General features: G+C 39.6%; 2 protein-coding genes across 6 annotated transcripts in view; both read right to left on the minus strand.

Moving 5' to 3' along the window:
• ESCO1 (establishment of sister chromatid cohesion N-acetyltransferase 1) overlaps positions 1 to 18,757 on the minus strand; it is a 33,652-nt gene extending 14,895 nt beyond the window's left edge. For 2 of the 3 annotated variants that reach the window (XM_069004590.1, XM_069004592.1), the window contains exons 1-8: positions 18,668 to 18,757; positions 15,956 to 16,059; positions 15,599 to 15,797; positions 13,669 to 15,025; positions 12,907 to 13,018; positions 11,670 to 11,733; positions 9,480 to 9,594; positions 44 to 175 (exon numbers count right to left, since the gene is read on the minus strand). In XM_069004590.1, the coding sequence (XP_068860691.1) occupies positions 44 to 175; positions 9,480 to 9,594; positions 11,670 to 11,733; positions 12,907 to 13,018; positions 13,669 to 15,025; positions 15,599 to 15,795 (1,977 nt within the window). In that variant the 5' untranslated portion in view covers positions 15,796 to 15,797; positions 15,956 to 16,059; positions 18,668 to 18,757. Of the gene's footprint in view, positions 1 to 43; positions 176 to 9,479; positions 9,595 to 11,669; positions 11,734 to 12,906; positions 13,019 to 13,668; positions 15,026 to 15,598; positions 15,798 to 15,955; positions 16,060 to 18,167; positions 18,263 to 18,667 lie in introns of those variants that run through there. The other variant, XM_069004591.1, reaches the window with a different exon arrangement.
• A 2,136-nt stretch (positions 18,758 to 20,893) lies between these two features.
• The window catches only part of ABHD3 (abhydrolase domain containing 3, phospholipase), a 29,154-nt gene continuing 26,277 nt past the window's right edge, over positions 20,894 to 23,770 (minus strand). Inside the window, exons 9-10 of one of the 3 annotated variants that reach the window (XM_069004596.1) lie at positions 21,888 to 21,970; positions 20,901 to 21,556 (exon numbers count right to left, since the gene is read on the minus strand). In XM_069004596.1, coding sequence (XP_068860697.1) covers positions 21,530 to 21,556; positions 21,888 to 21,970 — 110 coding nt within the window. In that variant the 3' untranslated portion in view covers positions 20,901 to 21,529. Of the gene's footprint in view, positions 21,971 to 23,770 lie in introns of all 3 variants that reach the window. The other 2 variants (XM_069004595.1, XM_069004593.1) reach the window with 2 other exon arrangements.

Consider the following 23,770-nt stretch of genomic DNA (forward strand, 5'->3'; position numbering starts at 1 on the left):
AAAAGATATTGTTTATGACTTTCAAAAGAGAAGGTTTTCTTACCACATATTTAACAGCACTTATGAACTGGTTGTGGAATAACAGATGTTGGGTTTCATCCTCTGGATTTGACACAGTGTAAAGCATTCCACAAATATTACAGGAAATAGCACCAAATCTCTTCTGTCCTCCATCCTATAAAAAAAGAAAAACAACAAAACCAAACCAACAAATAACCCACAAAACAGGTATTTATCAATTCCTTGTGCGGTAAATGCAGTTAAACAGAACTTCCATTGAATTGGATATCCCTCCTAATAGCATATCTTCTGGAAATTCAACACAAAGGCTAAAACAGGGTGAAACAGGAGAAACAACAAGCACAGAATTTACAATTTCATCTTTCAAAAACCCATATACCCTTAAAAGGCACAGGCATCAATCACAAGACAAACTCCACGTAAAAACCTACCTCCACCCCCATAACTTTTGAACAAATTACTTTTATTTTATGATATACGAAGAACAGAGAATTCTTCCTTCATTTCCTCATCTGCAGAAATATAAACATCTTCCACAAAGAAAATTCCCATATCCAGCCCCACACTATTTGGTTTTCCCCACACTTCTGCTGCTGCCTGTCTTTTGGTTGTGAGCTGCTTTGAGGTAGGCCACGGGTGAGCCATTTTCCTGAAAATCTGGAAAGGTATTATAAAAAACAAAAGCTATGGAAATAACCATTAAGATCAGCAATATGCCTCAACAGCTGATCACTACCAAATCTTTCCAAGGCAATTTTTGAGACACCGTACTACTACACTGTAAATGAAAAATCCTAGTACTCATGACCTTCTAGGTTATCCTCCTGCTCTGTATGCAACCATTACCAAACTCAGGGCACTACTCAGTACCTATTGCTTTATGTTTATTCATTAAAAGTGTTATTAATTTGGAAACATCCTCAGATTTCAGAGTCAGTGCCTAATAAAGAGTGAAGTATCAGGTGCTGGGGTTGCCTTTTGCAAAGAGCAAGAGAATACCAGTTAGAATGAAATCCCTAGCCAAAAAGGCATGTTTAAGTTACCACTTGATGCTCAAACTACTTTTTTTTCTCTTCAACTACATCTGGAAGTTGAGCTTATGTAAGCAGCAATAAATGTCACTTTTAATTTATTTAAACATACATCACAAGCAATAGAGAAACAAGAAGTTATTTTATTCTACTCTAAACCAGTACACTACATGAGCAGAAAAAGATTTGAGGGTGTTTCTTAACATTAAATTGATCTGTGTGCGCAATTTGCAAGGAAACAGATCACATGAACTTAATTTTATAGAAGTTAGCATTTTGCAACACAGAAGAAGTGCTTACAAAACATTTTCTATTCCTTCCATCTTCAAAGGCATGTCTAAGAGCTAAACAACAGTTCAATTCTCCACACAACAGCAACTTATTTCAAAGAGACATTAGTGCCATCTAAAGCATAGGTATCAGTTTCTTTCCAAGAAGAAACTAAAGGCACAACAGGCCAGACAAACTCAGAGTTGAACATCTCCTTAGGAGCACATCTATGGAACTCAGCCAAAACAAAGAAGCTGAATCTAGGAAGTCATTGCTTTAACCATACATCAACATACAGATTCCTACTGTATACAGAAGGAGAAACAGGAGTACACTATGTTTCTGAAGGAAAAGGGAAAGATGAACCCTGAGGTTAGATTTGTAAAGTCAGAATAAGACGAGCTTTTTAAAAGCACAAAAATTGAACCTAACACATTTTATTTCACCTGCAGACTTCCTCTAAAGCAGCAAAAAAAAGTACCTATTCTAGCCACCAAAAGATACTGCATTTCAAGGGTTAATACCTGAATGATAAAAGGCAGTGCAGCTGACTATCTAGAGATGAACCAACTGAACCAAACCTAAAAATCCTATCTTGAAGATGGAGAACATAGCCCCTCTATCTAGAGGAGGGTAAGTGAAGTGTACTTTGATGCCTGGAATATATGCCAAGAAACCCCACCATTTAAATTAGAAAATCAGCTACGTAAAGCAAGCCTTAAGTATTTGTACTGCAGTTAAGTCTTGTAAAGTGGTTTCTGTTCAAATAATGAAGAAGCTCAAGGTATTAAACTAACCTGTAAGTTTACTAACAAAAATCTCAAGCCAAAAAAACCCTAGTTATGTAGGAAGTCATCAGGAAACTCAAGGCAAGGATATTCTCAAAGTTCTCTGGCTTCCTAGCTCACCCCATCTTGCCTTGTAAATACATATGCTGTTTTGCAAGTTTCCAGGAATAGATTACTTCCCTGGAATAGTACTGCCATATTGTATTTTACAGTCAGACTTTCTCAGATGTCACTGGTATCAGTGGCTTCGAGTTTTGGGAGGAGATTTTCCCTTTGGATTTGTTTTTTAAGGATTTCACTGATACTACTATTTTACACATATTCAGTTGTATCAATGGACTAACAACAACGGTTAATATGAAAACCCTGTTTCATGAATTATCAAAAAAAGCACACTGTAGTATCTAAAGCAATCTTTTGAACTCCATAGCCCTGATAAATGTGGAGTACAGCCTTTAGGAAATATTTTACAGTCTCCTGAAGACAAGGAAGAAGATTTTTGCATAACTGAAGTATTATTTCAAAGCTGCAGCACAGGACACAATACTTCAGCCAAAAATTAAAAGCAGGAGCTTTAAAATCCAACACAGACTACAACAACAGAAAAGGACATGCAAAATAAAGTAAGGAATTATGAAGAATGCATTTTTGTACTTCAATAAAACATCTACAGGATCTGACTATTTTTAAACTGATGCCATTGCATAAGCAAAGTGGAAAGGGCATGCATCCAGTGGAAAAAAGTCCCAAATCATAATACTGCACTAAAGCTTGCCAGACCTTCCTAATGGGAAGAGATCAACAAAAACCAACCAAAAAAACCAAAACGAAAAAACTGCAAAAAATGCTGCCAAAAAAACAGAACAACAACAAAAAAATCCCAAGCCAAGCAAAACAAACCCCAAACAAAACAAAACTGAAAAACCCCAAACCCCAACAACCTAGGAGCACCTTCTGTATTATGAGTAAACAGAACTAGGATTTGAAAGTGGAAGATTCCCCTAGGTGGAATCTTCTCAGCAAACATCAGATACTGAAAAATAAAGTGCTGACTTGTCACAAGTAGAAAAAGATGCAAGAGGTTTGACTCTCAGAATTTACAGAAATGTTTTTCAGATGAATATTCAAGAAAATGTGGGGTTTCAGGCAGAAAAAAATGTGTTACTCCATTACAACTCAGTTTTCTGAACAGTAACAATAAGGAGAAAATATGCTTTTATTTCCTACGCAAATTCTGCACGTGTAGATGGCAATTAAGCATTCCAGCACCTCAGGCAATCCTCAAGTACAGGATATCCACTGTTTCAAGCCTAACTGAACATTGAGACAACACTGCCTTAAATTCAGAAGGCTTTCTTAGTTCTGTGTTAGACAGAAAGAAAAGTCTTACCAATATCTTCTTTGAGAAGGTGCATGTCTGCTGATCCTCCATATGTGCAATAAGGAACCCTGCAAGCAAAAAAGGCATTTGGTGCCTCTGTAGGAGATGAAAAGGGGCCTTTTTTTTTTTTCTTCCTTTCTTTTCTCTCTCTTCAGGCACAGATTAGGTCACCTTCGTCTCGATTAGCTAGTATTATTTAGAGGAAGATTGTTTTTTCCTCTTCTCTAGTCTTTTCACAGAACAAAGAATAAAGCCCAGCCAGAGAAACAGGCAGGCTGCAAAGGAAATACAAGAAGTGCAGGAAGAAACAACACAAAGATTTTGGGGCTCTCCACAGAAAATTAAAAGGTCAAAGAATGCTATTTCAGTGAAAAATGCATTCAAGACTGAAGCTGATGGATAGATCCCCTTGCTGACCAGGAGGATCAGAAGACATGTCCCAACTCAGAATAAAATCCAGTCTTCATTTTGAACAAAAAACCCCAACCAACCAAGAAAAAACCAGCCCGTCGCCAGTGCCCATCTTCCTAAAGAGCTATTCTAACAAAGCTAACTTGAAACTTTCAAAGCTGTGATGTTTCTAGTTTTACTTAACATATTTGAAAAATGAAAATGGAGGGTCATTATCCATCACAAAATTATATCTTCACTAGTCATTGGCTAAAGCAAAATGAAAAACAATACAAAGTAAGACAATAAATCTGCACAATATTTACGATGGACAGGTTCTTAAACCAAATAAAAATATTAAACAGGAGTATCACAGAAAGTGTTCTGATGAGCACAGGTTTTGGCTTGGATAAGGTTAATTTCCTTCACAGCAGCTGCTACGGTGCTGTGTATTAGATCTGTGACCAAAGCAGGGCTGATAACACAGGGATGTTTTAGCTATTGCTGCACAGTGCTTACACAGCATTCAAGGCCTTTTCTGTTTCTCACACTGCTGTGCCAGCGAGGAGGATGGGGGTGCCAAGAAGCTGGGAGGGGACAGAGCCAGGACCAACTGATCCCACCTGACCAGAGGGCTATCCCCACGCCGTATGGCATCGTGCTGAGCAATAAGAGCTGGGGAAAGAGGGAGAAAGGGGAGGGTGTTTGAAGTTAATGGCATTTATCTTCCCAACTGTCACACATGATGAAGTCCTGTTTTCTCAGAGAAGGCTGAACACCTACAAGTTGATGAACAGCAGTGAATGAATTCCTTAATTTGCTTTGCTTGCATGCACTGCTTTTGCTTTACCTGTGAAACTGCTCTCCCCCATCCCACTTGGGGGCAGTGAGGGAGGAGCTGCATGGTGCTCAGCTGCCGGCCAGGGTTAACCCACAACACAGTGTTAGTGGCCTTGGGGCCTGAATTCCTGTAGCAGCTCCCAGCTAACTTACAAAACATTCCCACCTCCCTTCAGGACAAAGGACACCACTTACAAGCCACCTGAATTTGCAAGACTAAGCTGGGTTGCTGCAGCAAAGAAGAACTGGGAAGAAGTGATCATAAGGAAGAATACCATCCCTGTAATAACAGAGCTATCCCAAAGGGCACCATCTGTGTAGGAAGAAAAGTAACTGCTCTCAACTACCAAACTCCCTCCCTTATGCTTACACAGCAGTCACTGTCTCGTTTTCACTGGGCTTACAGGACAGGAGAGAGGCAGTACTGAAACTAATGAGAACAATGAGAGATTGCCCAAAAGCCATTCTCTAAATCTTCAGAGAAATTGCCTAACCAGACGATACCAGTTTAAGGAAAAAAATAGCGACTTTAAATGATTGCGATGCAAGTTTCTTCAGGCTCATAAGAAATCACTCTTACACTTCCACTAAGGGCTGTGTTTTCACCTTAAATAAAAATATTTATTTAATAGATAACCTATTTCAGTCAGGCAGGAAACTGTGTTCAATTTTAATCAAAATATATGTAAGGAAAAATTCAAGTATGATATTCAAATGTGTAAACTGGATCAGCATGCACATCACATCCACATGTAGCACCAACTCAAACCTCAGAATCAAAAGCACCTTCCATCAAGCAATCCTGATCCATGCACTTGCTGATACTCATAAAGATCAACTACATTTAATCACATTTGCTAGGATCCAGGCATTAACTCAGAGCTCTAGAAAGGCAAAATAAGTCTCCATAACTCTATACTATCCTTTTATCACTTTGGTGATTTGTTTTCACTGTTCATTTATTTTACATATTCTTTTCTAAAACTGATGACTTATTTTCAAAATACTAGCCAGATTTAAAGCAACAGACCTCCTCAAAATGGAATAAGTATCCCTGTGCTTCATAGGTAATTATTTAGGATGTTCCTTTGTAGCATTAATGCTTTTATCAATTCTTATTTTTATGGTCAAAATTCTGTCCTAGGTCAGACAGGCAAGCAGAATTTTTACAAGATGAAAGCAACTGACTTTCCTTGTCTTGGTTGTACAGCATCTTTCCTTTGATCAAAACTGAAAACACGTGCCTTGTGCATTTATATTTCTTTCTATTTCAGAAGTTAAAAGAACAGATGATTTCATATTCAAGTTCCCATATTTGCAAATCACATTCATGTAATTGCAAAGTAAAGAACAATTCTAGTGCATTAGTCTATAAAGCTTCCTATGGAGCTTCATGCAACCTGCTGACCAACCAACTGAACTTCATTTAAATGAAGTGTAAGGGGGTGCAGTTCACAAATATTCAGAACAGACTATTCCATCAAACACCAAGTCATGGATTTGGAATGCAGTGGATTTTAAGCCTCGATCTCAATTTCTTTCCCGCAGAAAGAGAGATCATACTCTCCTCAGTCTGAACCTAAGTGTCTGCTATCACTTCAAACACCGTTGTTTTCTGGCACTGTTTGCTTTATGAAGTTTGTTGGAATATTAGACTCTTTGCTGATCTCAGATGAAGTTCTATGCTCTGAAGAGACTTGCTTTTTAAGATGTGTGACAGCAAGCAAATCTGAACAGAAACAATGCATCATTTGACTTAGATGTACTTCTACAAAATGAAGATAATTTTATGTTTGAAAGCTGCCCAGATAAATAGATGATGTGTACCAAGAGACTGGTGCAAGTGCAGCTACTAAATATTTCTTCTACAAACAGGATTTGTGTTATTTCACTTCTGTTACAGCCAAACAGCCTTAAAGCTTGTAAAGATTATATTACTTAAGAAAAAAAGAAAACTAATCTATTCATTATAGCAATCATATGGGAGAAGAAGGAGGCTAAGATACATCTTTAAGGATTAAATATGAAAAAACCAAAGCATATTGTGAAAAACAAAGCCCAGTTTTACCATAACACCTCTCTAAATATAGCTCAGGGACCAAAAAGATTAGAATACACAGACAATACTGTAACATTCCAGACGCTGAGCCTCAGATACCGCAAAGAAAATTAAAAAGACAGGTGTCAAACTTACATACAAAAGACTAGGAAAATTCAGTAGTAATAAAGCAGCAAAATAAAGATACTGCATTATGTGACTAGTCAAATAAATAATTAGTTTTTCAGCTTTGGTTACAAAAAGAATAAAGGATTGTGTACATACATTAAGATGGACTGGCTTGACAGATCTGCAAGAGAATCAGTTCTCACACTGTAGAGCCCAAAATTGCATCTTTCAGGCATTTAATTTATTTTTTTTTAAAGTGTAACAAAGTGCTAATTAAATGCCTCTTGCTAAGAATAAAAGCATGACTTCCCAACTTTGCTCAAGGTAAAGAATAATGAAACCACTTCTCTCAACATGCCAGACACTTAAAATAAAAATGATTTCTAGCTATTAACTACAATTTTGTAGATACTAAAAATGCTAATTTAAGTGATTTGACCTTGTGCAGTGAGACTGCTCTCCACATAGGAGAAATTTCAATCTCAGCAGTTTTTAAACCAAATTAATAATTTCTCTGTTCTCACAACATAAACACCTTTGAAAATAATTACTACTAATAATAGAAAAATAAGCCCAGCCATTCTGAAGCCACATTTTAAAAACTCACCACGGTTTTGCAAGCAAAACTATTAATTACAAAATGTACCTTATTTTATTACATGCATTTATTCCCCAATCTTTTGAGTATTTGTAAGAGGCAAGTCTAGTACTTTAGAAATGAATTTAGCCACTTTTCACCTCTAGAAGCTGGCATAAACTATTCTAAATGTAACTGCATCTCATCTCCACTGTAATCCAGGTCAAGGTCAGTATTTTACAAAGTGGCTTACCTAGTATTTGGGTTCCTCTCTCTGTTTTGACAGAAGAGCAGTTTTCCCCAAGGTAAAAGAACAACAGACCAATACCTTATCTAATGTTTTCTTGGTAAACTGAAATACAGGATTAAAATGCCCTTTCCACACAATAAAAAGCCTACTCTGAACTCAATGAAATCAAAGTGAATTAGATTTGTATGAAGTGCTGAAATAGTAAGATACTGTGAAGCTGTTACTTGCACATTCAGAAATTAAATACAATGCTCACTTGCATTTTCCAGAAATACACACAGAAAACCACAAACTAAGTCTCTCCCATTCTTCCTCATTTTCCCCATTGCTCTTCATCAATGAACCTTTCTTTAAAATTTTGTTTGGTAAATAACTTTGTTATTTAATATTTGTTGTAAATAATATTTGTTGTATACCTAAAGAAAAGATTACTCTCCTAATTCTAGCTGAATACAAGGATACTACCAGCATAGTAGTCAGTAACTTGCAAAAATTCTCTTTGTATCATAAACACTGCAGAGAGCTACACAATCCCTCTTCAGTAGCAAAGCAGGAAGTTCTGTATTTCTTCATGTCAAAGATCCTAGCAACTTTTCAGCCAAGTTCTATTACTGTGTGAGTAAAAATTAAGTTACTTTTACAGAAATGAAAAGGGATATTCTTATAGTCCTTTTAATGTAGTTAAAACATTTAATAATTTATTTTAATTTTGTTGGTAAAAAGAATTTCAAAGAGGCAGTAACTGAAATACTTCTTAAACATTAGACACAGTTCAGTTATCCTGCGGCTGGGCATTCATATGTCTAGATTTTATGTGCCTAGATTTGTGTAACTTCAGGCAAATGAAGGATATATTTATAAATTTAGTTCTAGGAAGCTCTAATTTTAAAATATTTCAATATGGATGTAAGACAGTGTTCAGAATTCACTTGGTTCTATTTTAGTTAATACTTCCATGTGTATAATCCATTTATTACATGAAAAAATAACGATTTAGTAACATTTCCAATTATATGAGAGGTATAATTTCATAAGAAACTTCTGTCCTTCCTAATGGCCTGGATTCCTCTCCCTCTCTAGCCTTTCATTTCTCAAGGATTAGCTGACATGTGGGTTATTAAAAACACAAACCAAAACACAACTAAAAACTCCAACTCTCTCACAATCAAGTTGTGTGATTCTACAAGATAACAGAACAACTGTGTCACTCCCTTCTCATTTTGCATTTTCTTGTTACCTGTATTTTGTAGCTAATAGTCAAAAGGGTAAGAATAAATAACCTAATTGGTACTGTTGCTTAAATATTACGGTAAAAATAAGTGTGTGCACTGGGAAATTTTTAAGTTGGTCTCAGAACAATGGACACTTTAGGGACACAGGAACAAATCTGTTGATGTTAATTTTGCACGCGATCTACCAGATGCATCTCCCCCTATAAATCTGAAATTTTAAGAAACTGAGAATTTATATGTAAGTAAAGGCACATTCACTCTCCCTTATCTTCCAAGAACAGCTATTCTATTTTAAAATTGCAGAAATTTATTTTAACAAGAAACATTAAACATTAAAGCTTGCTGCCACCAATCTCCCATCAACACTGAACGGCAATCTAGTACAGGTTCTACTTTTACATGTCATTTACAGTGGTGGTAAGTAGTATGAATAAGTAATGACTTTTAGACAAATTTGTTAAAACACAGCACTGCAAATTCAGAAGTAATTTCTTCAAGAAGCTATAAGCCTTACTAAAAGGGTATTACTTACTGTGATCAGCTGCTTATCACCATCTTTTCCTGCTTCTTTTAGCTTCTGAATATGCTCCTCAGATGATGGCAAGTTACTGCATTTTGATGCTAATGAAGGATTTGACAATGGAACCCTTGAAATACAAATACATTTCATGTTAAAAATGGAACTGCTTATACACATCATGCTAGATATTCAGAACCACTGTGATTAGTACAAACTTTACCAAGATGCAAATCCAAATTACTTACATAAAACACAGTCCTGTATATTTTTATCTGCAATTCAAATGGAAAACTAAGGAAATAAAAGGATTAATCAAAAAACACAGTTTGTGACTAGCCTAACTATAAGAATTTTTTGGTTTATGAGAAAAAAATTATCAAGTGGGTCGATTAGTCACAACCATTAGCACCAGCATTTAAAAGAGGGACTTCCAGAGCATGACTGATGGTGCCTAACGCTATATATTTCCAGTGTAAGGTTTAGGTATCATACATCAGGCTGCTAAAGCAGACCATGTAAATAGATTCTCACAAATCTAAACCAGATGTCAAATCCTTACAATTAAAACTTATTCTCTTCTAACAACTGGCAGTGAAGGGAGGAAGAAGAGGACCCAAGGAATAAATGCATGGGTATCACTGCAATCTCACTCAGTTTAAATTTCCCCTTGTCACAGCTGAAAGAAAACACTGGAAAATACATCACCAAAGTCATGCTATGAACTTGCTACTGTATTCAGGAGAAAAAAAAAATGACATTTATTCCAGGTTTGGATAAAACTCGTGGAGATTGCCAAAGCAAAACAAACACAAAAATACACATACTTCAATACATACTAGATATTTACCTATTTTCTGTTTCTGAGCTAAGTAAGGACACAGGACCAAACACTTAATTGTGGCACCTGCTGCAGCACAGGCAGCAGGTTAATGCAGAGAGCTTTTTAAAAAGTAAAACTCTTGCCAGACATTTTTAAAACAGTATTTTTTGTGTTAAATTAGGGTTAATTATTTATTCCTTTCATGTGCCCTAAAATTTGCATTAAGTAGCTACTTCCAGGTTTGCCTTTTCCTACAAAGCCCTAAAGAGAGCTACGTCACTGTTGATGTGCACACAGATAACAGATTACGTTATAGCAGGAGTACCACAGAAAGAATGATGGCTTAAATCTTGGACATCGTTTAGAAAGCCGGGTAAGAAAGGTCTCAAAATTAAAATAAATATTCAGATAATAGTAAAGCAACAGGAGCTTGTTCAGGCAATAAAGGTAATAAATAAATTTAAGTAGATACCATAAACCTGTTTGGCAGTTGAGAATAAAAACATGAAAAATCAAAGTTATCGTAATAATTATCAATACATTTTAAACCACTCATTTAAGCAGTTTGCATCTATCTTCGTTATCCATCTTCTGTGAAGTTCCATAGTAGTTGAGTTTTTCAACATGTACAAAGGAGTTGGTTAGTCAGAATTGTTAATGGGGCCTCAGAGAGATGTACTGAAAATTAACCTGAAACATTTCTTTTTGTCCCCATTATGAACACAGAAAGCAGTAACAACACACTGACCACTGCTACTGCTCAAGGTATCAGATACAAAGAAATTTTTGTCTTTAGCTTGTAACTGACTAAAACCAGAGCCTGTGCCAGGACTGCTCAAAAAACTCTAAGTCAATGTGATCAAGGCTAAAATGCAAACCTGAACTGTAAGACAAACTTAGTACTAAGAACTTTTTTGTTTTAATATGGCTGCTGACACCTTCATTTCACAACAATCATGAAATTCCAAATTAAATCCCCTCTTCCCCACTTAAAAAGATTTCACATGTACAAGACTCCCATAGTTCAAGGAGTAAAAACCTCCAAACCTAAGTGAAATAATTCAGCAAGTGAAAATCATGTGGCAAATCCTTCCCCTACTCTCTGGTTCCCATCTGATTTGAGGAAGAGACCAGTAAAAATATCTTTCCAACTCTGTTAAATAATACTTTTTGAAATAAATGCACAGCTAAAAATATCTTAATGATTTTCTTAGCAAAGCAAAAACATCCCTTAACAATGGGTAAAATGAAAGTGTTTATACAAAGGACAAGTCACTTATTTGAAACTGAAAACTGAGGCTGGGAGACAACAGTTTTATAATAAATTCTCTCATAACTCTATGCCAGGTTACTGCAATTTCCTAATGTATGAAATACTATACCTGTTCTCAGATTCAGAAGCTTGACTTGTAAGTGATGCTTGCATCAACTGCGTGGGAGCCAAATCTACAATTAATCAAAGATTGTAACTTCATTATAAAGTTTTTAGTTGCAAAGGAAATTTGAGTTACATAAACAGTGATTTTCAAAAAGCATATTCAAGACAATTTTGCAATCTGTTCATGGCCCAAAAAAAATTTCAAGTTTGAGGCAGTATTCGCATTTTTCTCCAGGTATACTTATTAAAAAAAGGCATTTTTCTCCAGCATTTTGACAGCAATTCTGCAGAACAGTTTGCCAGCAGCTAAACAAGGCCAGCAGTAAACTACATAGGATTTTAAATATGTTTATACTGACACACATATATAAATAGCTGTCTATATTTTATCAGAATAATAAATGCATAGTATGTCCCCCTCTGAGGCATGTTCTACAACACTTAAAGAAAAACAATCAAGAACAGCAAAAGAAAGAAAAAAAAATTTTTTTTAATTCTCCAAGAGAAATTAAGAGTGTTTACCCTTCAAAAGTATCCTACAATGGCAGGAAAAAAACCCCAACTATTTAGTTAAGCTAAATAACAGAACAGTGCATTCAAACTAAGGTTCAGACTAAGAAAATACACCAAAACCCCAGAACAAACCCCTCACCACTAAGAACAGAAAAAAAATTAATGAAGAGACAAGTTAGTGACCCATTGATAGTATTTCTTAGTCAAATGTACTTCAGTCAAAACATTCACATCACACTCATCATAAGCTTTCAGAAACTGCATTCACACGCTGATAAATGAAGACGATGTAATAAAAACAGGAGAATGATTACTGAATTAATAATTTGGTTAAGATCAAGTAGAAAAATTTAGAAGAAATGCAGATACTTATTCAAAGGAAATAGAGCAGAGAAGTAACAAAAACCAAGCCAAGAGAAGAAGCCAACTGAAATATGGAAGTTCTACTGCTTTATTACATGGAAAAGGAAAGAATTTGGTTGGGTTTCCCCTCTTTCTCACTGCACAGCCCAGAGAAAAAAATACATTTTGGTTCAGTACATTTCAGCTACTCAAGTGGCCCTGGGTGTGACACAAAGCCATACAAAACCACAGGTCAACAGTTCCACCCCCAGAAGTTCAGCTGTGTGCCAGCTACACCTTACTCTGAAGCACTCCTCTTAAAGGGAGGCTTATGCTTCCCACAGAACTGATCAAACCAAGTGGAGAAATTCATATTAGACAGTTACCTTGAGGTTCACTTTCTCTGGGTTCTTTTTTCAATTGTTTTGGTGGTCTAGGAGCTGTAACACACTTTACTGGAGAACTTTCTGGACTTGATTCCAAATGTAATCGAAAGTTCTAAGCAAAACAGAAAACATTAAATAAAAAAACATGCAAGATATCCAATGTCTTTAACCTATTAACAAAACCACTCAATTAACTAAGTATTAACATGCTGAATACAGCACTGGTTTTCTGATTCCTGTGTTAATTTAAGCAGACAAAATGCAACTGATTAGCTAGTCCATGTTGAACTTTGTGGTATTGATTTTGAAAAAAATCTTATCCATTTTATATGTAAGCTTGTAAAATATCTCCTATATAACAGAGTTTCCTTAAAATCCTAAATTTTAATAGAAACTCATTCAGATAGGGAAACGAGAGGGAAACAAGTGTTCTCCTAATACACCTTTGCAGAACAAAGCAACTATAGAAGCTGAAGGCACAAAGAAGTGTCCACATGAATCTGTACAACCTTTGGCTCCAGCACAAAATTTTACTGATCAACATTTAGTTAACAACAGAATCTAGGAGGGTAAAATCGATTAATTTTTCAGTTTACTATCACCCATCTATGACAACACAGCAGTAAATCTTTAATACATTTGAAAATTTCAGGTTACTGTAAAAGAAAATCAGTGTTAAAACAGTTCTGAGCATGGGATTCTCAGAAAACAAAATAGATTTAGAACAACCTCCCACTGAACACCATAATTAAAATAACTTACCTCATCTGGTCTTGGCTCACATAAACGTTTTGTCAAGTTAGGCAACAAACCATTTTCTGCACCTTTCCTTGTGGGCTGTTTTGTTTCTAATGTCACTTCTTTAGCTTCAGCTCTTTCAGATGAAGTATTTGATTTCTCCTGCACACAAGTTGTACTTTCATTCTCAAACAGTCTTGTTGACAGCTTGCCTTGTGCCTTTGAAAGCTCTGCTTCTGCAGCCATTTGACTTGCCTCTGAAACTTCAGGGAAATCTTTCAGAAAAGGAAGCTTGGGGGCATTTGGAGAATTTGAGTTACTTTGCTTCACGTTACTAGCTTTCAGCAATTTAATTTTGGTCCATTTAGAGTTTTTGTTTGAGGAGTTATTTCTACCATTCAGAGTACATTTGACAGGCATTGCTTTTTTGCTAGGGAAAAACCGTTTGCACTGAGTGCTTTGACTGGGTTCTTTCTGAGTAAGCATTTCACTTTGCTGTAACTGCGTGTCATCGTGCTTTTCCTCTGTTTTGCTATCCTCTGCATTAGGGGAATCTTTTTTCACTTCTACTGTATCTGACTCAATCTCACCTGCAATTTCTTCACAAAGTTCAAGGATGCTCACCCTTTTAGATTTTGCATCATTCTCTGGTTGATCAGCCACATTTGTCTCACTTACAGATGGCTGTGGAGTATTTTTTGGTTTTGTACTGGCTTTTATGTTCTGATGTGTTTGTTGCTTTTCCTTAGATGCTGTAGAATTTGGCTTAAGAGAATCAATTTCTACTTTCTTCGTGTTGCTAGAATTAGGAGGAGATACAGGGCCTGTTTGGTCTTTCTTGACCTCCTCAAGACACTCATCAGGACATGATGAGGACCCTTGAAGATTGTGTGCATTATCTTTTTTATTGTCTGCTTTACACTTTTTCTCTTTCAGAGAGCTGGTCACTTCTCCATGTATTTCTTTATCCTCATTTGTATTGTTTGGCTTTAAGTTTTTCTGTTCCGTTTTCCCTCCAGCAGATTTCAGTGGTTTTGCTGCAACACTGTGAGCATGTCTTTTTGCCTGGCTACCATGCTTAACTTCCAAAACCTTTTCTTTTTTAACTTCTCTGCTGCGCAGGGATCTTGCTGGAACATGCACATGTGTTAACTGCTGCAGTCTCTGTGATCTCCTTGTTACTGGCTCGTTTGGCGCAATTAAGCATTTTGACTTAGGAATTTCTTGCACAGATTTTTTCTGGCATACCTCCTTTTTTTTTGCAGATTTAGGCTGCTGCTGCTGCTGGACTGTTTTGCCAGGTATTGTTTTATTATTTGAGTTCAATGCTGATGATCTTGTAGTCATGCGTGTTACTACTTCAGGTTCATTGGTGTTATCACTGAAAGATTCAAATAATATTTTTTTCAGCATCTAGAAAGTAGAATTTGTCATAAGACTCTTTTCATTCCTCCTCTGCCTCTTTTTTTCTTTTCTTTTTAACACACACTAGATCTTATACACTCAATAGTTTTAGAAGAATTTGCCCTAGAATTATTCCAAAAGGAGTTCACTTCCACCTGGTTACTCTTAAGTGTTGTATTTAATGTTATTTATGCATGGCAAGGTTGAACTATGAACCCCAGATGAACACTTTTTAATAGGTCTAGCAGTTTTCAATCACTGATACTTGTGACTTTCAAATGAAGTATGAGCTTAGATAATATTAAATTTATTTTTACTTCAGAAACTTTTTTGAAGGAGGTCTTTCTGGATTTCAAGACACTTACATGCTTCCAGAGAAAAATCCTGTAGCAGACAGCATACATAATGATTTAAATCTGATCTCCCTTCTAGTACTATTTAACTATTTAGCTGCATCTTTAACTCAGATTCCCCCTGCTTAGATTGTTTCTGCACTAGTGTAGTCTATCAAGGTAACATGAAACAATTATGTACTTTTTTTGTCACTGACCTGTTTGGTTTGACAGAGGTTTTGAGTACAGTTTTCTCCTGCACTGCACACTGATTGGGCTTTGATTTATTTGAGCCATGTTTAGTATCCGACACCTCTTTTTCCTTCTTTGACAAAGATGGTTTGCTGTTCTTGTCCAGCTTTGGACGTTTAGCAGAAGGCTCTACTAATGCAGATTTCCTTTTCTGAGCTGCCATTTCTGTAAAAAACCAAGTGACTCAGCTTTTAGATTCTTTGTCAAATATCGTAACTTTTCACTTTTATATATTCACTTTTCCTTTTATAGCCAGATCATGCTGTGATCAGAAAGCAAATCATCAAAGCAATCTCAAACCAAATTACACTTATTTTACTTACAGGTTTTTACAAAAGGCAATCGATGTTTAGGCCAAAGTAACTTATCAAGGTGTGCCAAGAGCATTCCTTATGCATATGCTTACAAACAGGACGTTTCATGCCACCTATGAAGAATAGAAAATGTTCATGCAGTAAACACTTCATTAACTTCCTTCTCAGACTCTGAATTCCCACCCTCTTCCATCCCCTCAAACAATGCTTAGCTTTAAAGTTTCATTGATAAGGAACTAAAAAAAAAAAAAAAAAAATCCAAGCCAACAACCAACCAAAAACAACGGGCAAATTTTATTTTCTCTTTCCATATCCAACAATTTTTGGCAGTTTGCTGTTTTAAACACTACCCTTTTACCTTTCGAAAGGTGGCAGATAACAGTACAATTCAAAAACAAGTTTCTCAGCCTTTCACCTTTTTCCAGAAAATAGTGTGCTGCTCTCTTTCAGAGCCAATAAAAAAGTGGGACTGCTGTCAGTCTTGTGCTTCACAGCGACAGGGAATAAATACATTAGACTCAGTTACCAAGTTTTGTGGCTGCTACAACAGAACTTCACAGACATTAGCAACCACCTACAACTGTTCCTTCTAACATGACTTAAGCTACAAATGAGAGATGGAAAGCCTAGAAAGTAGCATTATGAGAGACATTTCCCTTGGGCAGTTAATGTCTTCAAGAGAACTGAAATGATGTTAACGATGCAGAAGCTACTCTGCACAAGAGTCTGAAAACTAACAGAGATTCTTGGTAAAAAATCTTCACCGATTTGGCTGATCATCCCTTTCATATACATTTTTGACTTCTGAAACTTTTCAGTTCCCTTACTCAAAGACACTGTTACTGTATTATGGCATAGATAATAATTGCTCAATAAAGTTTCAGCAATAACTTTATAAAATTTGTAAAAAAAAAAAGTTTACTGGAAGACTCAGTGGTCAGAACTTCCACATCACCATTTTCAATCAAGAATTACCTATTAATTTTTGTTACTGACAGACTGACAGATTATATACAGATTTCTATGAAACTACGTTGCTTTTCAAACCTAAACTGATCTGATGTTAAATCTGACAAATTTTTAAGGTCAAACAGGAACAAGTCACCAGTTGTGCAACACAGACCAGACACTGTCAGTTCATTACAACTAAAGTACGACTTCCAGTATTGACAAATGAATGTCTTTCTCTAATAATCTGAAAGACACTTATGTTAAGCTCCTCTTAATAATTAATCATTATCCAAAAGGAAAAAGTAAACAACTGCACTTTTTCTTTTCTTTAGACTTTATATTGTCCTTCACCTCATTTTCATTTATCCACTTAGGAAAGCATTTCTAACCATGCAAAACTAATAATTTTATTAAAAAGCTGATTAAAACTCAGATTCCAGACACCAGTGCTGTCTTCTGACCTCCGCCTTTAAAGAACATACATGACAAAAACCCGTATTTGAGGTATATTTTTTAAATTCCACCCAGGGAAGAACTCACTAACAGCGCTTTTTGTGGTGCTATTTTCACGTCTCTCCCTAAGGAACAGGTAACAGAATTTCTGTGCCTACATTCTAATAGCTCATGAGCTCCGTAACATCTCACACGCCTATGGGTTTCCACCAGTCAAAGAAAATCTGTCAGAGCTGCGGTATGGCCACTCATCCTGAAAATAACAGCCCCAGCTGCTGAATAGGTCTCTTAGAGCACAGTACTGACCCTCAGAATCTGAGAATACCATGACACACACTGTATACACCTGGACCTTCTTCGGTTTTTTCCAGACATGACATGGCACACTCACAGAAGACTTTTAAGTACAAAACAGAAAGTACAAAACTTCCCTCACTGGCACTCCTCAGGAAACTACAAAATACACCCTCCTCCCACAGAGCTCTTGAACAGTAATTTCTTTCCTACTAACACTTTGCACAACTGAGCAAAGTCTTTTCCAGACGTTCCAGAACTGGCAGTCTCTGCCCCGAAGAAGTCACCCTCTAGTGAAAGCCGGATTATGGAAAGCAGGGAAGACACACAAGTGCAGAACAAACGAGAACTCAAGCAAAGGTTTGGTGCAAGAATTACAGGGGAAATAAACCGGAACAACAGAACAGAGCAAACAAAAATATCAAACCCAAAAAAAACCCCAAACCAACAAACGAACAAAACCGAGAAAAGAGAGTGTTACAGCCTCCGGTCCTTAAAGCAGGGGCTAAGGCTGGTTGCCCACCTGCTGGACAGGGCGCGGGCGTCTCGAATCTGAGGCGTCCCGGTTGAGGGCCAGGGCAGCGCCTGGCAGCCCCTACGGCACAACTCAGGGGGAAGGGAAAAGAAGGGGAGGGAAAGGCTGGGCTCCAAGCGTGGCCCGGTGTCAGCCGCCCCAGCGCCCCGCGGTGACAGCCCTCCTGGAGCAGGGCCTGGCGGGGAGCCCCCGCTCCCGGCCAGGAGCTCCCGCGGCCCGGGCCGCCGGGGCAGGGCGGGGGTGCCGGGATGAGGCCGGACGCCGCCGGGAGCCCGCTCCGGTTCCCGCTCACGACAAGGCACGGCCGGCCCGCTTCCTCCGCGACAGCGGCGGGCAGGCCCGGGGAGGAGCCGCCGCCGGGCTCTCGGCCCCGGGCGGGGGCACGGGGGTGACGGGGCCCGCCAGGACACGGGTAGGGTGGGGGGGAGTGCGGGGGAGAGCAACTTCCTCGGGCCCCCCCGTCCCCCGATTTGCCGGCGGCCGCTTACCTCGCGAGGGTGTCAGCGACGTGCCGGCGCTGGCGGAGGCGGCGAGCCCGAGCCTCGAACCCGCCCACAGCCGGGCACCGCCGCGGCACCGCCCCGTCCCGCCCGCCCCGCCGCCGGCCCAGCCTCCCCCGGCGGGGACGGGGCATCTTCCGGCGGGAGTCGGAACGGGGAGGGCGGGAAGCGGCGTGGTGCGCGCATGCGCAGTCGCCTGTGTGAGGGCGTCGCTGCCATATGGGAACGTTCGGTAAGGAATCCAGAGCCGGTACTAATTAAAACATGCATCTAAGGAGTGGAGGATGCTTACAAGAGCATATATTGACAGAACAACGGGGAATGGCTTCAAACTGAGAGAGGGTAGGTATTAGGAAGGTATTAGGAAGAAATTCTTTACTGTGAGAGGATGAAGCACTGGAACCTGTAGCCCAGAGAAGTTGTGGATGCCTCGTCCCTGGAAGTGTTCAAGGCCAGGCTGGATGAAGCGCTGAGCAACCTGGTCTAGTAGGAGGTGTCCCTACCCACGGCAAGGGGATTGGAACCAGACAATCTTTAAGCTCCCCTCTGGCAGCGATGTCCCGGTGGCTCGGCCCACTCGCACTGCTGGGCGCCCGGGTGGGTTGTCCGAGCCTCCTCCTTTGCCAAAAACAAGGAGGGAAAGTGGCGCCACGTGCCATGGGGCCAGTGGGGACAAAGTGACCGCGCTGGCGGCCCACGCTGTGTCAGTCAGCAGCTGACACCTCACAGCTGGCAGCCGTAGTGAAATGAAAAATGAAGAGTCGACTAAGAGGGGACCTTGTCAATGTGTATAAATATCTAAAGGGAGGTGCCTGGAGGATGGAGCCAGGCTCTCCTTGGTGGTGCTAAGCAGTGCGACAAGAGGCAATGGGCAGAAACTGATGCACAGGAAGTTCCACCTGAACGTGAGGAAGAAATTCTTTACTGTGTCGGTGACCCAGCACTGGAACGGATTGCCCAGAGAGGCTGTGGAGTCTCCCTCACTGGAGATACTCAAGAACCATCTGGGCACAATTCTTTGCCATGTACTCTAGAATAACCTTGCCTGGGCAGGAAGGTTGGACCAGATGACCCTCTGTGGTCCTTTCCAACCTGACTGATTCTGTGTTTCTGAGTCCCACCAAGTTCCTGGTGGTATTACAGCAGATGTGCTTGCAGCAGCCTTTCCTCAAGTGTTTGCAGACCCCTTCTCACAATTAGTTTGCAGACACCTCTGAAGTAGGTTACTCAGCTGCTGCTCAGCTGTGCAGGTGTGCAGACAGCTGCCAGCCCCCTTGGTACAGGTGTGTCGTGGTGCCACTGTATGTCACTTAGGTGTCAAGCAGGACAGACGTTTGCTTGTCTGTGTCAGATTAAAGAGGGTTCTTGGGTGTGTCTTGGTCCCGTGCAGTGTCCACTCCTCTCTCCAGAGCACTGAGTTCACTCAGAGAGCTGCCTTTTTGAGTCCACTTGTCCAACTTGTTTTACTTTGCTAAGTTTGGCAGTAACTCTGAACGTGCCAGCTAGCTCTTTTGTTCTGTGTACTCTGCACAGTGTTTCACAACTCATTCTATAGTGTAACCACCTATTTGTGATTTTTGCCAGAGTCTGGGATATTTCAGTCCTTGCTACACTTGTCAAGTGTTTATACCTCACCTAACCTTACGTCATGGCTTCTTGGCCTCAGGATATTTCTGTGTCTGAGCCTGTTGTCTACATTGGCAAGTTCTGAACAAAAAGCTGAAGATCTGACATCCATACCACTGATGTGGCAGTCCAGACCAGCTTTGTCACTGGATGCAGTGACAGCTGGAGTTTGAATACATTGGGGATGTTGTGGGGATGTAACTATGGGTTTGGGTTCCTTCAAAAGGAATCCATTATGCATGCTCCAAGACCCTGGATGGTAAGTGGAAGCCATCAGAGGATTCCCTTCGAAAGTGAGCTGCTGATCCTAACTGGAATACTAACACAGAGGTACCTCATGCACACCTAATGTGCTCCATCCATATGACTTTCCTAGGGGTAACCTGAAGGAGGTCCTACCTGAAATGCAGATAAATGTCTGTATCAACATCTCAACATTCGGTATCTTTGCTGGGCATGTCCACTCTTATCAGTATGTTCTACTTGCCAATATAGACACAGCCTCAGTTTATTTGACCATGAATTCACCTAGTGATGTGTATACACCACTGGAGAACAGTGAGGAACCTCAGCCAATCGCCAGGAAAGGTGTTAGAAGGAAAGGTTTTTAATGATAGTATGTGAAAGGGTTTCTCCCAGAGATTTATGATTTACTTTACAATTTCTGGTAACAGTTCACTGATCTAAAAGAGATCACAAAAGTATTTCAGTATTTGGTCTTGTAAATATTCATTTGTTAATACCTGCAGTATTTAAAAAGGGGTTATTTTTGTTTTTATAATAAACTTTCTAGGTCTGTTTTATAATCTTCGAAACATTTTAGTGATTTCTATTTTTATTACATTTATGGGATCAATTGTTGGAAATTGCTGTCAAGTTTCTGAATAGCATAAATTTATTTGTATAAACATAAGATTTACCTGGAGATACTCTGTTTTGCCTGTAAAGTTTTTTGTCTCTTTGTTAACTGAAACAAGGAACTGCCTTCCTTGGTGTGTCCTCTTTCTGGACACGCTTCATTGAAGCACAGTTTGTACTGGACAAATGGGAATTTTCAGCAGCTGTAGTTTTTTTTAAAAGCGGATAGGAGGAGATGTTATTTATAACTCCCTGTAGCAGCTCCTCTTTAATGCATGATAATCTGCTGTGACTTTACAATGAACGCAGCAACATGTCCTGCTCTCCCTCAGTATCTGACAGAATATTTTCCAGATGAAGGATATTTTAATCACTGGGCTGCATGTAAATTTCCTGGAGGATGGTAAAAGCATTTCTTTATGTAACCATTATCTTTATAAATTTAAAATAATGTTTTCCCATGTCTCCTTCTTAGGAACATGAAGCAAGTAAACCTAGATATTTTCACATCCTTCCATGAAATAGTAATTTGCTGTATAGCAGGGAAATAGTAAAGTAGCAGGCATTCTTATAAAGCATTAAATTCCAAAATTTGGAAAAACTTAGTTCATGGGATAGAAGAAGACCAGTAATTTTCCAGTTTTCCACAGAAGGTGGCAGCATTTTGAAGCACTGATCTTAGTGCGAACTTGCTAGCAAATGTCATTGTTGAAAGAACACAAACCTCACAGAAATTTACTCTCCTCGGAAGTCGTGGTGAATATAAACAGGAGTCCTTGGGCATGAATTGTTGCAGAACTGGGGAACCTGGGGACGGAGGAGAAACTGCATTCACATAGGTGGAGTATGTAGGACAGATTTAACCCCAAAAAGATTCTTTGTTAATTTAGCCATATTTACCACTGCAGTAATACTGCTGGAGTGCCTCTTGTCTGCAGCTAAGTGAAAAATTACTTGCTTCTAGGTTATGCCTTTTTTCACGGAATAACTCAGCTGGTAATGGATCACTCCACTAATTGCAGAGAGTGCCCCGCTGGGCTACAGCTTTGGGACATGACTGTCACCAGAGGGGGGAAGCTTCTCCTATTATTTCCTCCACTTCCTTTCTCCACTCCCACCAGTGTTCTCCAGCTCCTTACCTCATGCCAGCCTCCATCTAACACCTGAGGGACCCCCATAGGCAAGCAAATTTAACTTCCCGAGCTAGCAAAAAAAATAACCCAGTGGAAAAAGTGAATCATACTCTACCAGAGTAAGAAAGGCTGAGGACCGTATGACTGGAATCAGGAGGATAAGAAAAGACGGGAGGAAGCGCAAGCCTTCCCCTTTTTAGCATGAGGGAGCTGTTAACATTGACAGCTGCTTGTGAAACTGCAGCCTTAGGGCGGGCTACGTAGTTAACAGGACTGAGCTCTTGATCCCAAACTCAATCCCAGCGGTCCTGCCAGCACGCCGATCTTACAGCCCCCTTTGACATGCAAACGCACTGCCAGCCTGCCCCGCTGCTTATCAGACATCTCATCTGAGCAAGGAAGTGGTTACAGACAACCAAGAGGTAGGAGCTGCTTAACCTTTCACTGGTAATTAACCTTGCAGACGCCGCTCGCGCCTCAGAATGCCTCAGACAAGTGAGGTAAGGCCACATGGGCAGCTCATTTAAACCATATACATTCTACATATACAGAACATTTAAGGAACCGGAGGAGGAGTTGAGACAGCACAGGGCCCCAGTTTCCCTCCGTTCAGCAGATTCAAAAGGTCCCTCTACCGCAGGAAGAGGGGAGAGGCTGATTTTTGCATCTCAAGTAGCAGGAATGAGACAGGAAAATTGGATCCTTCAGAGGAGGAGATGCTGCCAATGAAGAACCACTGTCTGGTAGATTTTTCCTTCTGTCGGAATGAAAATTAAACAACAACAACAAAAACCCAAACCGTAGCTGAGATATCCCACAGCAGATTGGCCGCAGGAGGAGTTACTTGGGGGGACCCAGCATGTATGCTGGAGGTCAGTGGCAAGTCCCCAGGGTGAGTCTCTTGGGCTTTTTTACACCCCCCCTCTTTCTTATTCATTGCCTTGAGCATTCCAGTGCTCTTTCTGACCAGCTGGCATGCTGGGATGAGAACCCCAGCAAGTGGCACAGGTTGAAGGGTGCCCATGTGTTACAGCAACTTGATGACTCAGGGAACAAATGTTTCTTTTCCTCAAGGTGATGATGCATTCAGCCCAAGCGACCTGGGGAGAAGCAGAGTGCAGGGCTAAAGTCTTCTTCCTGGTAGGTGTGAGTCATTGGCATGAGCCAGGTAGCTACAGGAGTTGTAGGTGAAAGAGGCAGTTCCCCTCTGAAATTCCTGTGTAGGTGGCACGTGGGACAACAGGGATTGGAGAGTGCCCTGACTGCCTGGAGTTAAAGAGCTTTACAGGGCAATTAGCTGAAAAACACGGGGCCATGTAAATGGGGGGAGGTAGAATTTGAATAGTTGGTTTTGTTTTTTGCAGGGAGGCAGGAAAAAAAATTGGGCTGGGACTTGTCCACTTTGCTTGCATGCTGAATGTGAAGTTTGTGGGGTTTTCTTTCAGGGCAGGAGGGGAACAGGGATAAAATGGAC

Source organism: Aphelocoma coerulescens, chromosome 2, assembly GCF_041296385.1.
Source record: "Aphelocoma coerulescens isolate FSJ_1873_10779 chromosome 2, UR_Acoe_1.0, whole genome shotgun sequence".
In the NCBI taxonomy this organism is placed as follows: Eukaryota; Metazoa; Chordata; class Aves; order Passeriformes; family Corvidae; genus Aphelocoma; species Aphelocoma coerulescens.